This window comes from Ammospiza nelsoni, chromosome 2, assembly GCF_027579445.1.
Source record: "Ammospiza nelsoni isolate bAmmNel1 chromosome 2, bAmmNel1.pri, whole genome shotgun sequence".
In the NCBI taxonomy this organism is placed as follows: Eukaryota; Metazoa; Chordata; class Aves; order Passeriformes; family Passerellidae; genus Ammospiza; species Ammospiza nelsoni.
In genome coordinates, this window is record NC_080634.1 from 32,017,706 (window position 1) to 32,030,194 (window position 12,489).

A 12,489-nucleotide genomic window follows, 5' to 3' on the forward strand; every position below is an offset into this window, starting at 1 on the left:
ATTAAACTTGATTATAAATCTGCATCTGAACACTATGCTAGGGGGTAAGCTACTCCACAGTCTGCTTCAACAAAGTGCGGATGGGAAAATGAAATAGCAGTAGGATGATAATTTATTTTAGTTTACAATGCAGCCTGAAAAAGTCTTCCCTAGATGTGTCTTTTGAGTAGTCTTTATAAAAAAAGTAGCCAGGTAAAGTAACACAGCTTTTGTACAATTTAACACAAATGCGGGAGATTATACGTATAAACATAATGGTTCATATTCCATATTGAAAGTGAATCTCATGCAGAAGTTTTGAACAGAAAATCCTGCTTTAATTTCCATTAGGGTTCCTTCAGGTATTGAATATATTCCTACAGGCTTGTCCTAGCTGGATAGGATGACCTTCCTGGCTTTTGTCATCCTAATGTCCAGTGATGCCATGCTTTGAAAATGTGACACAAAATAAGTCATACAGCAAGCAAAAAGCATGCACTGAATTAGACAATTTCAAACTATAAAGTTCTTTTCTGTACCCTCAATGATTTATTAAAAGGTACCACTTAGAAATTATTATGTAACCATGACATAATTCTATCATAATTTTTAAGATACGCTTGCTTCTTCTAAAAGAACCATATAATTATGACCAAGCAAACCAATTTTTCCTATACTTTAATCTTCTTAATATGTGCTTCAAGAATCTAAAAATGAGTAATCCTTAACAATGATTCTAAAATTGGAAAACAAGCACAGCTAGCTCTGAAGAAATAGCAATGCAAAAAGAACTTTATACTCCACAGAAAAGTACCTTCCAGCATACTGTTTTAAGGATTATTACTGAATGGTGAATTCATTTCTAACACACATATACAAGCTAGAGCTGAAAAAAATGTAGGATTTCCATTTGCTAAATAAAAGTATTTTCAATGATAATTAAAAAGTCATGATAATCCACTCATTATTCCTCAGATAATGTAACAGCTTCCAAAGCTGACTCAAAAGTATCAGAATATGAGAAATATCACCTTGAGGCAAAAAAAAAACAACAAAACAAACAAAGCCAAACAACAATTTTTTTAAAAAAACGCTTATTTTTTAAGAAAATTTCTGCCTTCCACAGGATCTTCTTGTATCCTCTGTTACAAGGCTTAACTTCACTTTCCCTAAACAGTCCTTCAAATGTAAATCTATGCACACATTGTCTGCAGTTACCACTCCTTTAGATTGAGTTCCCCTTCTTTGCACCTTCAGCACTTGTCTGCAACACATTTGCATCCCCCACTTCATGCAATGGCTTAATCTGTCATGTTTCAACTTAAAGACAGAAAACCAAATAATTTTAGATTCTAGATATAACACATTAACATATGACACCACTTCATGGCATCCAAGGTCCTTCAGAATAGAATAGAAGAGTTCCAGTTGGATGGGACCTACCAGTCCAACTCCCTGACCACTTCAGGGCTGACCAAAAGTTAAAGCATGTTATGAAGGGCATTATCAAAAAGTATCTTAAACACTGATAGACTTGTGGCATGGACCACCTCCCTAGGAAGCCTATTCCTGTGTCTGACCACCCTCTCACCAAAGAAATGCTTCCTGATGTCAAGCCTGCACCTCCCCTGAGGCAGCTTTGAACTATTCCCACACATCCTACTGCTGGATTCCAGGGAGAAGGGATCAGCACCTCCCTTTCCCCTTCCCCTCCTCAGGAAGCTGCAGACAGTAAGAGAGTCATCCCTCAGCCTATTTTTGCAAACTGGACAAACCCAGAGCCCTCACCCACTCCTCAGAGGACACACTTTCCAGCCCTCCCACCAGCTTTGTGGCATTCCTCTGGATGCATTCAAGGACCTTCACATTCTCCTTAAATCACAGGGCCCAGAACTTCACACTCTACTCAAGGTGAGATCTCCTTTGTCCTCTTACATTTGACAGTGTTTCCTTCCCTACAGGCTGCTCTCTAGAAGATGACGACGAATGTTCCATTGATTGCTCTCTGGATTTGTTATTCATTTCTGTCTCAAAAGTATCTTCATCTTCTCCAGTCCATCTGCTCAGCTGCTTATCAACCAGCCTGTCAAGAAGCTGGGGTAGGTGATCTTCTTCAATTGATATTATTCTTTGGAGATGTGATGTTTTAGGCATTCCTCCAGTGACTCCACCATCAAGCTCTTCAGAGAGAACTCCATTCAGTCCAGCAGAATTCCTTCTCCTTGAATTACTGAAAATATCATCTTCTTCAAATGAATGGCTAGACAGAGAAAGAAGTATATCACAAAAATATAATGGACCTGCTATTTTATTCTGAATTTAATCTGAATAACTGAATTTAATCTCTCATGTTTTTGATTAGTCACAGCAGGCAGAGGAGAGTCATTCCAGTGTCTGCTGAAAAATCAAGCCTATACCATGTGTATATATATTGATAATTATGAGCATCATGGGGAAAGCTAATAACTTACAGGAGAAACCTGAACCAGAATGGAAAATATTAGATTAACATCAATTCTAATCTCATAGAAGAGCTAAATTAAGCTTCTCTACTGTGGTTTCTCCTTTCCCACCTTCCCTCCTATTCTGGAGGAATAAAAGAAACACCCAAGAGAGATCATTTCAATGTGCAATCTGATTCTCTTTTTAGTAGATAGGATGGACATGGTTTTGCTTAATATAGATAAAAAAAGTCCAAGTGGAGACTCAGAATTGTACCACATTAACAGGCTCATGGGCAAGCTTTTGTGTCTCCCAGCCTACAGCCATCCACAGTGGGGAAATCTCTTGCCTTTGCAGACAGCACACTTAAAATTTGGCTTTTCATTTCCAAATTTCTTAATGAATACAGTAATTTTATAGTGACAGACACTTAAGAAATACACTCTTTGAAAAGTTCAAAAGTATCAGAAAGGAAGCATTCCACATCTTCTTTCTATAAGCCTCATCATACTCAAACAGGGAACACATGAAAAAAAGTTCCTACCTGTTTGGCTGCATCTTGCCCTCTATGTATTTCCCAATGATAGACCCTGATCTCTGCTTCCAGCTGGCTTTTGGAACAGTTGTTTTGCATTTCTGTAGAAATACAGAATACTTCTTACTGATTTACTTCTGGTGCTCATTATGGTTAACTACCCTCATTCCAAATACTTAAATAATGCAATGCAAATGATAGAAAAAAAAATGTAGAAGAAAGTACTAGAGGTATAAATGTTTCAGAATTCTAATTGATAAACAATCAGAACAGGAAACTCCATATCCTGCAAAAATGCATATGCTTTGTAAATAAAACAGCACAATGTTATGGAAAAAAAGGTTTGTTTGTTTTTTTTTACATGAGCAGCTTCTTGTAGACTAAGAACACAAGCAAATATAAACTAAAGGCCTTAGTCTCCTTACACCAGGGTGCTCCTAGAACATCTTAGGAGTCCATTCTTTGCTGCTGCTTAAAAAGTTAATAGGATCTGCTCTTACCCCAGCCTCAGGTACTGAGGTACTCAGGTACTGATTCAGGTACACCAGTTATTGTACTGTTGTATAAATGTGTCAGGATATTACCCACTCTTGACTGGGTAAACTAACACATTTAATTGTTCCATTTTTAGGTTATTTCCTCCTTTCATGATTGCATCCTTTGTTTCTTCTAAAATACATTCATCTCTCTTCAGATAGCTCCCACTTTATAATTCTCAACATGTAGCTCTTAAAATTGTTTAGCAAATTAAAAAAATCTTATTTTCAAGTGAGAAAAGACGACAATACAAATTAACAACAGGGTAAGATTTAAGGGGCATGAAAGTTCATCTCCTGCCCAGCCTTCTGCTCCCCTTCTTTTGAAGCTGTTCTCACATGTGTCTGCCCAACACTGGGTTTGAAAATAATAGTTGGTTACCTGCAAAAATATGTCACGTTCATCCTTGAGATGTTTGTTCCTCTCTCTGCAAAGAAAATACAAACAAAAGAAACACTGAAGCCAAGTATTTAGAACTGCTGACTTTTTTACTCCACACGAACAGACAGACTGGACAGCTGGCAGTGCAAACCTTTCATCACCCTTTATTTATATTCTCACCTCGGCCAGTTCCTTATCTGGGCTATTGATTCTCCAGCAGGGCTATGCTGATTAAAGCCAGATGGGATTTGGATCTCTTCCTGTATTTTATCTAAACAAATGCCTTAACACATAGAAATCAGTTGTGGTCAACATGCCTTCACTTACCGTAAATTAGAATTTTTAATGATTTTAAGATGACCTCTTAATGTGGAGAGGGTGCAAAGAACACCATCTCTTGTTCATCTGCTGACAGCTGTGAAAGCCAGTTATTGTGGCAATTGCGGCTGCCACAGAAAAGTCACCCTAGGAAAACATCCATCTTCCATCCTTTGTGCAGAAACAATGAAAGTGTCAAGAAACAGATACCCCAGGCAATCAGCAAGCTCTGATCAGATCTGACAGCACACCTGCTTAGTACATCATCTATTGTCTCCATCTGTTGCTGGCCTGGCCACAGGAGAGACTGAGCAGCCAGGGTGAATGAAAAAAACCTCTCTTGCCAGATGTTTCCATCTGTGTCCCCAAAACTTGCAGCAGGCAAGATCACAGAGTGGCCTGTGGAAAACACATGCTGCAAAATAAGAGCCTTTCCTCAAGTCTGTGAAATTTTTAGGCAACTTTAAAATGAGGCCTCCTGAAGGAAGTGCAGACAATGAAGACCTAGAGGCAGGTGCATCCTACAGCTCACACTGACTGACCATTGAGCAAACAAAACCCAACATTTCTTCACATTGAAAAGAGTGCTACAGGTGGCTGAACACAGCTCCAAATTTGAAGTTTATCACAAAGGAATGTTAGCTATGTACATCTTGGAATCATTTTACAAATATTTTGGGAAAATAATCTTCATTTTGGCTCAACTCCCAGCACTTGAGAAGCAACAGAGCCTTTCAGCAAGCTCCTGCAGCCAGGCTTCTACCTCAGAATTAGAGCTGTTCAGTGCTGCTCTGTTTTACATCTGACTTTTGGAAAGGGGATTGTCCTACACTTCTGAATTGTCAAAATGAAGCATATCTTTCAGGTGTGCTGCCCTCTACTCTATGCAAGAACCAACCATATAAGAGTCTTTTGTAACCATTTTTGCTATTTCTGTGTCATTATCCTGTGGCAGTTGACATTGACTGGCTGCCAGATGTAAATCCAGCCACTCTCTCACTCTCCTTCCTCAACACCACAAGGGAAGATAATAACATAGAAAAGCTTGTGGGCCAAGATAAAAACAAGCAGATTACTTACCAGCTACCCATTACAGACAAAACAGACTCAACTGTAGGATGATGAGAAACAGAGACAATACTAAAATAATCTTCTCCACAATCCCTTTTCTTTTCAGGCTCAACTTCATGCCTACACCCTCAGTTCTTCTACCTCCTTAACCAATCCTGAGTGGCACAAGGGGATGGGGAAAAGTGGGGCTTGTGGTCAGTCCATAACAGCTTCTCTCTGCGGCTCCTTCCTCCTCACAGTTTTCTCGCTCCAGTGAGTGAGAGTGAGTTCCCTCACACAGGTTATAGTCCTTCACAACTCCAGCACAGAGCCTTTCCATGGAGAATAATCCTTCAGGAATGGACTGCTCCAGCCTGGTCCACCACAGGCCATAATTCCTGCCAGAAAACCAGCCCCTGCATGGGCTCCTCTCCACGGACCAAGCTCCTGCCAGGAGCCTGCTCTTGTGTGGACTCTGCACAGGCTGCAAGGGACTCTGCTCCAGCAGTGCCTGGAGCACCTTCTATCCCTCTTTCTTCACTGACCTTGGTGTCTGAAGGGCTTTCTCACATATTTTTTTCTCTCTTCTCTCCCAGCTGCTGCGTTGTTTTCCACCCTTTCTTACTGAGGCTTTCCCAGAAGCACATGGGGGCTGTGGGGCTCCACTGTGCCCTGTGCTGTGTCCATGGTCACAGGGCAGCCCTGGCTTCTCTCTGGCACAGAAGCTGCCCTCTGGCACCCCACTGTCAACACCTTGACACCTACACACACTACATATCCCAACGTAATTTCATCCTTTAACGGACCTCTTTAGAATTATATAAGAGTTTTTGGAAGATCAACATTACCTTAAAAAATCCAGCTGCTTCAAAAGTCCTGACTTCTCTCTCTGTAAGGTTTCTGTCACCCGGTACACCTCCCTGCAAGAAAAAAAAAGAAAAAATTGTTCTAAGCATGGTAAGAACACTGCTAAAATGCTTCCCCCTAGGGGTATCTACATTTGAGACCTCAGCTTCTTCAAACTTGTAGAGTCTCTTCTGCATGAATGGTTAATATTTTAAAGAAGTTTATTCAGTAGCACAGCAGTACAAGTTAGCAGAAGAAGGAGTAGAGGTTCTTTTTTCAAAAAATATTGCTTTTTAATTTCTTCATCCAGAGAGTTTATATATGTTGATACTGGCACTTGGAGCATTCAGAACAGATACACTGCTAAAATACTTCCCAGTTATAGCCACTAAAAAACAGGTGACATTTTATCCAAAATTAGAGCTTATCCTGCTGCAGGAACCATATGTCAGGCTCTCACATCTACAATCCCTACAATTTCTTCCAATTCTTGACACTTATGCAGCCATTTTAACACCATTTACTTTGATTTAACATGATTTGGTGTCTGGCCTTTAATGATTTTTTTCGCCTTTCAATGAAGCCTCAAGTTCTTCCTGTGCACTGTCTGAACATTACACCTGCTTCAACAGCTCAGGTCTTACCAGACTGACACAGATGTTTAAAGCAACACTGCAGGTGCAGTTGAGTAGGGCTGAGCTCTAATTCCATAAACCACTATTGAATCCAAAGTGCTTTGTAAGTACAGTAGTATTATTCAGCAGTCTGACCACTGGGCAGATTTCCTTTGTAGCTTTTAAATCAGATCATTTCATAATCTTTGCTCTGGATCTGAAAAGAGAGGCCTCAAAGAGGAAACAAACCACCTTGAGGAGGAGTATTTCTACTGTCTACTTCCAAAACACATATCAAACATGAAAACCTAAAATTTCTAACCACCGTGGCCACTCTTTAACACTAATTTATCAACAAAGTTAATTATTTTTACCCTTGAGAAAAATTAAAGAGTTGATAACTTAATAGAGCTTGGCACAAAGCTTAAGAGAAAAATAATGTGACATTTGAACTAAGGTTCTGCTCTATCCTGAAATATGTCAGCCAGCAACAGCTCTGAATTATATAGTTCATTGCTCCAATGGCCAGGTCCATCTGTCATTCATGAGCCCTCCATGGGCAATGAGAGGCTTCTACAGATCCCTGAGCATTTTCTTTAAAATGGACTTGAGTGAACATTTCTGCCAATTACAGCCTCAGAGTAATGATTCTTCTGCTTTGTGCAGAAGGCTGGAGCAAGACAGGTAGCTGGAACTGTCACAAGTCATTTTTATCCCTCAAAATATGAATCGTAAACATTTCTTCTTGATTTTTTTTTTTTTTTTTTGTAATTTGGAGTCAGAATCTGAAACTTTCAACATTTGAACTGGAAACCCCAAAATGGTTTGGGGTTCTGAATTGCCACAAAGCATTGTGGGAATTGAGATAAGCTAAATTTTATCTTGCTGTCCTTACTAGGCTTACTTTTGATGAAGGAAAAAAAAGAAGATCCTAGGTATCTCAGAGTGTATTCTGAGAAGCAAGTTTCAGATAGACTCAGCTTTGAGTAGAATGAAGCATCATGTGCCACAACTGTAAGGCATTTCCACAAGGAATTCCATTGGTATCTCAAAACTAAGACACTACATGGATTTTCAATTCAATTTTTAATTCCAAATATCCTTAACCAATGGCAGTGGGGAGAACACTGGCATTTTGAACACAAAATTAGCAAAAGATTCCATAGAAGCCAGATATGCTACAGAAAACATGCTGAATTACCTGGGGGTAAGCAGCTAGAACTGCACTCAGCTTTACAAGTGGTTTCTGCTTTTGACAGCACTGGGTACCCTGAGGGGGCTTACTGGCACACCAAGCAGGTGCACAAGAACTGCTGCAGCTGGACACTTACATTTCCTTCTCCTCATGGAGCCTTGATGCCTCCTCCTGAAGCACCTGTAGCTGCTGTTGAGCCAGGCTTAGCTCATGGGATGTTCTCTCCAGCTCTCTCAGCAGCTCCTGGTTAGTCAGCTTCAGCTTGGTGTTCTCTACTTTGGTTTCTTCTTTGCCACTGAGGAGTTGTGTACACTGATGCTCTAACTGGGGTGGAAGAAAAGAGAACAGAAAGCATTACAGCTGGTTGAGGCATTGGTTTTGAGGATTTCAGTTTGGGTCTTAGAGGTTAGCTGAGCAGGGAGCTATTTCTATCAAAGCCAAAGAATTAATAAAATACATATGGTGCTCTTCCACCAATCTTTGTACGGACATAATTATGTTACACAAAAACAAAGCCATTCCATTCTATAACTGAATTTTATCCAGCTCAAGAACACACCAGTACAAAGCATAAAAAAGATGCTACAGAGCAGATTAGCAGCATTAAGCTGATATCCACAACTGCTGTTTTAGACCATTTTCCACAAAGACCAGGTCTACATTGAGTGATTCAGAGATCTACCTAAAAACTGCTAGATTTAAATCTGATAGCTGATAAACTTTTCCATCCCCAGCAATATGAACAAGCAGTGACCTTTTTGCCACCTCAGATCTGCCAAGAAGTGTGAATTAGAGTCTTTTTATTCAGTTTTATACTCCCTCTCCAATGTACATCAAAGGAAACATACAACCTCCCTGTAAAACAAGCAACAATAGACAACAGTGGCTTCTGGTACATAAAGAAGTTCTATCTGCTTCTCCCTGGCTAACTGAGCAAATTTAGACAGCACAGCAAAACTTCATATTAGGGAAAGCACTGCTGACCTTAAAATACAAAAGTTTTATTTTGTTTTGGCTTGGGTTTTTTTTTTTCTTTTTTCTGTATTCATTTTAAGGACTGTAAAACATCCTTGGAGCATTATAATACCATTTCAATCTTCTAGATCTGAGACATAACAATGTTTGAACTCTCATTTTGCCCATCCCAACAAGCAGAGCTCACCCAACCAAAATCTGTCCTCATCCAGCTCTTCCAGTCAGTTCCTACCCTAGAACACTGCTGTTGTAGTCTTGAATTTGAACGAGGTCCAGGTTAAAAATAAGCACAGAAAATACTTTCTAGCCTGGACTGTGGGAAGTCAGGAACACATGTAGAGTGGGAGCACCTAGCAGCAGCAGCAGCAGCAGCTTAATGTATTTGCTGAACTGTACCCTCAGCAGGCTCACATTTCCCATGGAACACTGGCTGGGCATTAGATTACTGCTGAACAAGGTTGGCTTACATGGATAGATTACGTCAGATCCTGAATATTGCTTCCACTCCTTGACAAAACAAAGTTACCTATTCTAAGTAAAAGATCAGCTGCTTCAGGTACTTAAAACAACACTCATCCAGAGGAGTGGCTTTGGGAGAAGCAAAAAGTGACTACACAAAGATGAACTTTCAAAAATTTAGGGAGCAAAAAGCTGCAGACAAAAACCCCACTCAGAGAACAGTATGGCCATCTGAAAACTTACACAGAGACTGTTCAGGAAATGTAACTGCAATGGTAGCCAACATCAGCTCCCAGAATCATCTATACTGATGTTAGAAATACTTGCTATAAATCCTGGTGCTCACTCTTGTCAGAAAAACAATAATATAATGTGTAAAACCCAGAACATAACAAGAGGAGGAAGGATTGTTTCACAGCAATACAAAGCTCCCTTCTTCCACTTTACCCTTTGAGGGTACAATCCTTTGAGAAATACCAAACACTACCTTTAAAGCCCTCATCTGAACAACTCACAACACAGAGAAATAACTCACTAGGGGAATGCTCAGCTGGTGGTAGAATGGCATAGATCCTATAGCTTCTAGCTGCTTATTGGAGCTGCAAATTGGCTTCTATGTTCATCTGGTAGATGGAAACTGCTGGGGAAAAGATTAATGGCCCTTAGACATGTTTAAAAAAATCTAAGTAGCAGAGAGAATTAACCCATTCCACAGGTCAAGCACAGACACAGTAGTTGATGGTGCATATTCTCTTTTTCTGACAAAGATGAGAGGAAAATCAAGTTTAAGTTGAATAAAGATCTGGAATTATCAAATGCAAATGAGCGGTTGCTGAGGACATTTATTGGTTTCCCCAAAAGACACATACATTGAGCACCCACCATGCAGTCCCTTGTTCTTAGCTCCGCATCCTGTCTGTAGTTTTTATATTCTTTTTTTCTCCCTATTTATTTCAGTAGCATGTGAAAGATGCAAAATTTATACAGTGCCATAAGGCAGTTATAAGCACTTGAGTGGTACTGATCCATGTTTTCATGCATCTCATTCCCAATTCCAAGATCGTGCTCTTCAGTGGTTGCCATCAGCACAGAACCCAGCATTTTATGTGAGAAGTCCAGTAACTCCCCTGCGTTTCACCTGGCGTACACCTGCTTTCTTCTCTCACACAAGAGTCTGTGCCCTAGAGGTTATGCTGGATATCCTCTGTCCCCATTGCCTCCTCCTGAGATGTTCCAACTGACATCCCTTGAGGAACAATGCCAGCCAGACAACCCTCATAAGGGAAAACCCCTCTGGCTATGTCAGAGGAAACAAAGCAGATCTCATTTGGTTTGAAAGCTCCCTTTCATATTTTTGTTAATGATTTCCAACACAAAAACAACTACACTGTATTTCAAATTTAAAAAAAAAAAAGAGACTTATTAATGAAGTTTGGAAAAAAGCATTTGTGTTGCTCCCTTGTGGACTAAGAGGTTCTCTCATACAACCAAGCAGAGAAGTTGTAACTAAATCAAGCTACTTTCACTGTCTGCAAGAAGAGATTTAATTATCAAAGTATATTTCCATGCCAGAGGAGGAGGCAAAAGTGAAAGAGACCTCTGGATAAGGCAAACATTAGACACCACACATGGGTATCTCAGTGAATGAAAAGCAACACCAGAAAATGAGTGGGGACATGGTACTACAAAAACAGATCTGGGTAAAGATGAGAGTCACTTTCAGAGAGGATCATTAGAAATCAGAAAAATATATGTAGAAAACAGTGCCTCTAACTACACTGAGTAAAGCACTCAAATAATAGACTAGGTTGGTATATCAGAAAAAAACCCCATCAAATACTACATATCAGATTAACAATGGGCCAATCAGCTGGTTGAATGACAGAAGTTTCAGTTTTCATCAATCATCTGAATGAAATCATGTCATCTCAGCATTAGAAATAGTGAATTCCATTCGTCCAACACAGCTTCCTTTCCATAAAACCAAAATGGGATAGTTTCATCTTTATGGTGTATGAAGAGTCTGTCTTTCAAAAGCACCCTTGTTGTGATTCATGCAAATTCATAATGGAGAGGGGAAATACTAAATACTAGAAATTACAAAAAAACCAAACATGGCAATATTATTCATAATAAGCAATGCAGTAAATAGAAATGGAAACATAAAACCAGATAAAAAGCCAATACTAATAAAAATAGCACAGACATTGTTTTATGTTCTCCAGGATAGGCAATATTAGACAATGGCAATTTAGACAACAATCATAAGATAAGACTTCCTGGTATTGTTCCCTATATTGATTGATTACACCAGGCTTAAAATTGAGTGAAAGCCTTTGAATAGCTTCTGTGGGTTTTATACCAAATTTAGAAAACACATACTCAAAAAAAAAATTTTTAGAGAATTACTGGTTGACAACCAAGTTTAAACAGAGCTTTAAAGCAAAAACAAACAAACAAAGGAAAATATTAAACATATTCATCAGAAAATTAGAATAAGTAATTTCTTATACTTCCTCAGTTAGTTTCAGACTAAAAATGCCTGATCTGTATGCCCCCACAGACATCTTCAAAGTATAGATTATTCCATTATAGTGCTGCAATGTGGTGAAGAGCCTGCATAAAACCACATATATTCTGATTCACAGTGATACTGGACAAAGGTAATTAACATCAGGCAGTTGATTTCAACTGTGGAATAGACTTTTAGTTCAGTCCTGCATTCTTATCAGGCAAATTTCACAGAATAACAGAGTACCAGCTTGGAAGGGTAACTCAAGGTTCATCTGTTCCAACCTTCTTTGGCAAAAATACAGTTTAGCCAAGATGACCCAGCATCCTGCCCAGCTAAATCTTTAGTGTCCAATGTTGGGGAATCCACCACTTCCCCAGGAAGTTTATTGCAACAGCTGATGGTTCTCATTGTGAAAAACTTTCTTCTTTTTGTCCACAAATTCATATTCTACAGAGGGAATTGTGTTTACAGCACTCCATTTCAGCCCTTTAAATTCCAGTGCTACCTCCTTTCTCTATTACTAGTCTTTACTGCAATGACCTTGCAGCCACTTTACAGCAAGTTCTCTGCTCCCCCAAGCAGGCCATGCATTTTAGAAGCAAAACACCTCAGGTTTTATTATGGGAACTTGACAAGCTGTTAC

The 12,489-nt window shown here is 39.5% G+C and overlaps 1 protein-coding gene across 1 annotated transcript in view; it reads right to left on the bottom strand.

The window, feature by feature from the left end:
- The window catches only part of CRACR2A (calcium release activated channel regulator 2A), a 51,770-nt gene that overhangs the window by 12,592 nt on the left and 26,689 nt on the right, over positions 1–12,489 (bottom strand). Inside the window, exons 8-12 of the mRNA XM_059466108.1 lie at positions 8,034–8,221; positions 6,091–6,162; positions 3,875–3,920; positions 2,966–3,057; positions 1,915–2,239 (exon numbers count right to left, since the gene is read on the bottom strand). Of these exons, the coding sequence (XP_059322091.1) occupies positions 1,915–2,239; positions 2,966–3,057; positions 3,875–3,920; positions 6,091–6,162; positions 8,034–8,221 (723 nt within the window). The remainder of the gene's footprint in view (positions 1–1,914; positions 2,240–2,965; positions 3,058–3,874; positions 3,921–6,090; positions 6,163–8,033; positions 8,222–12,489) is intronic.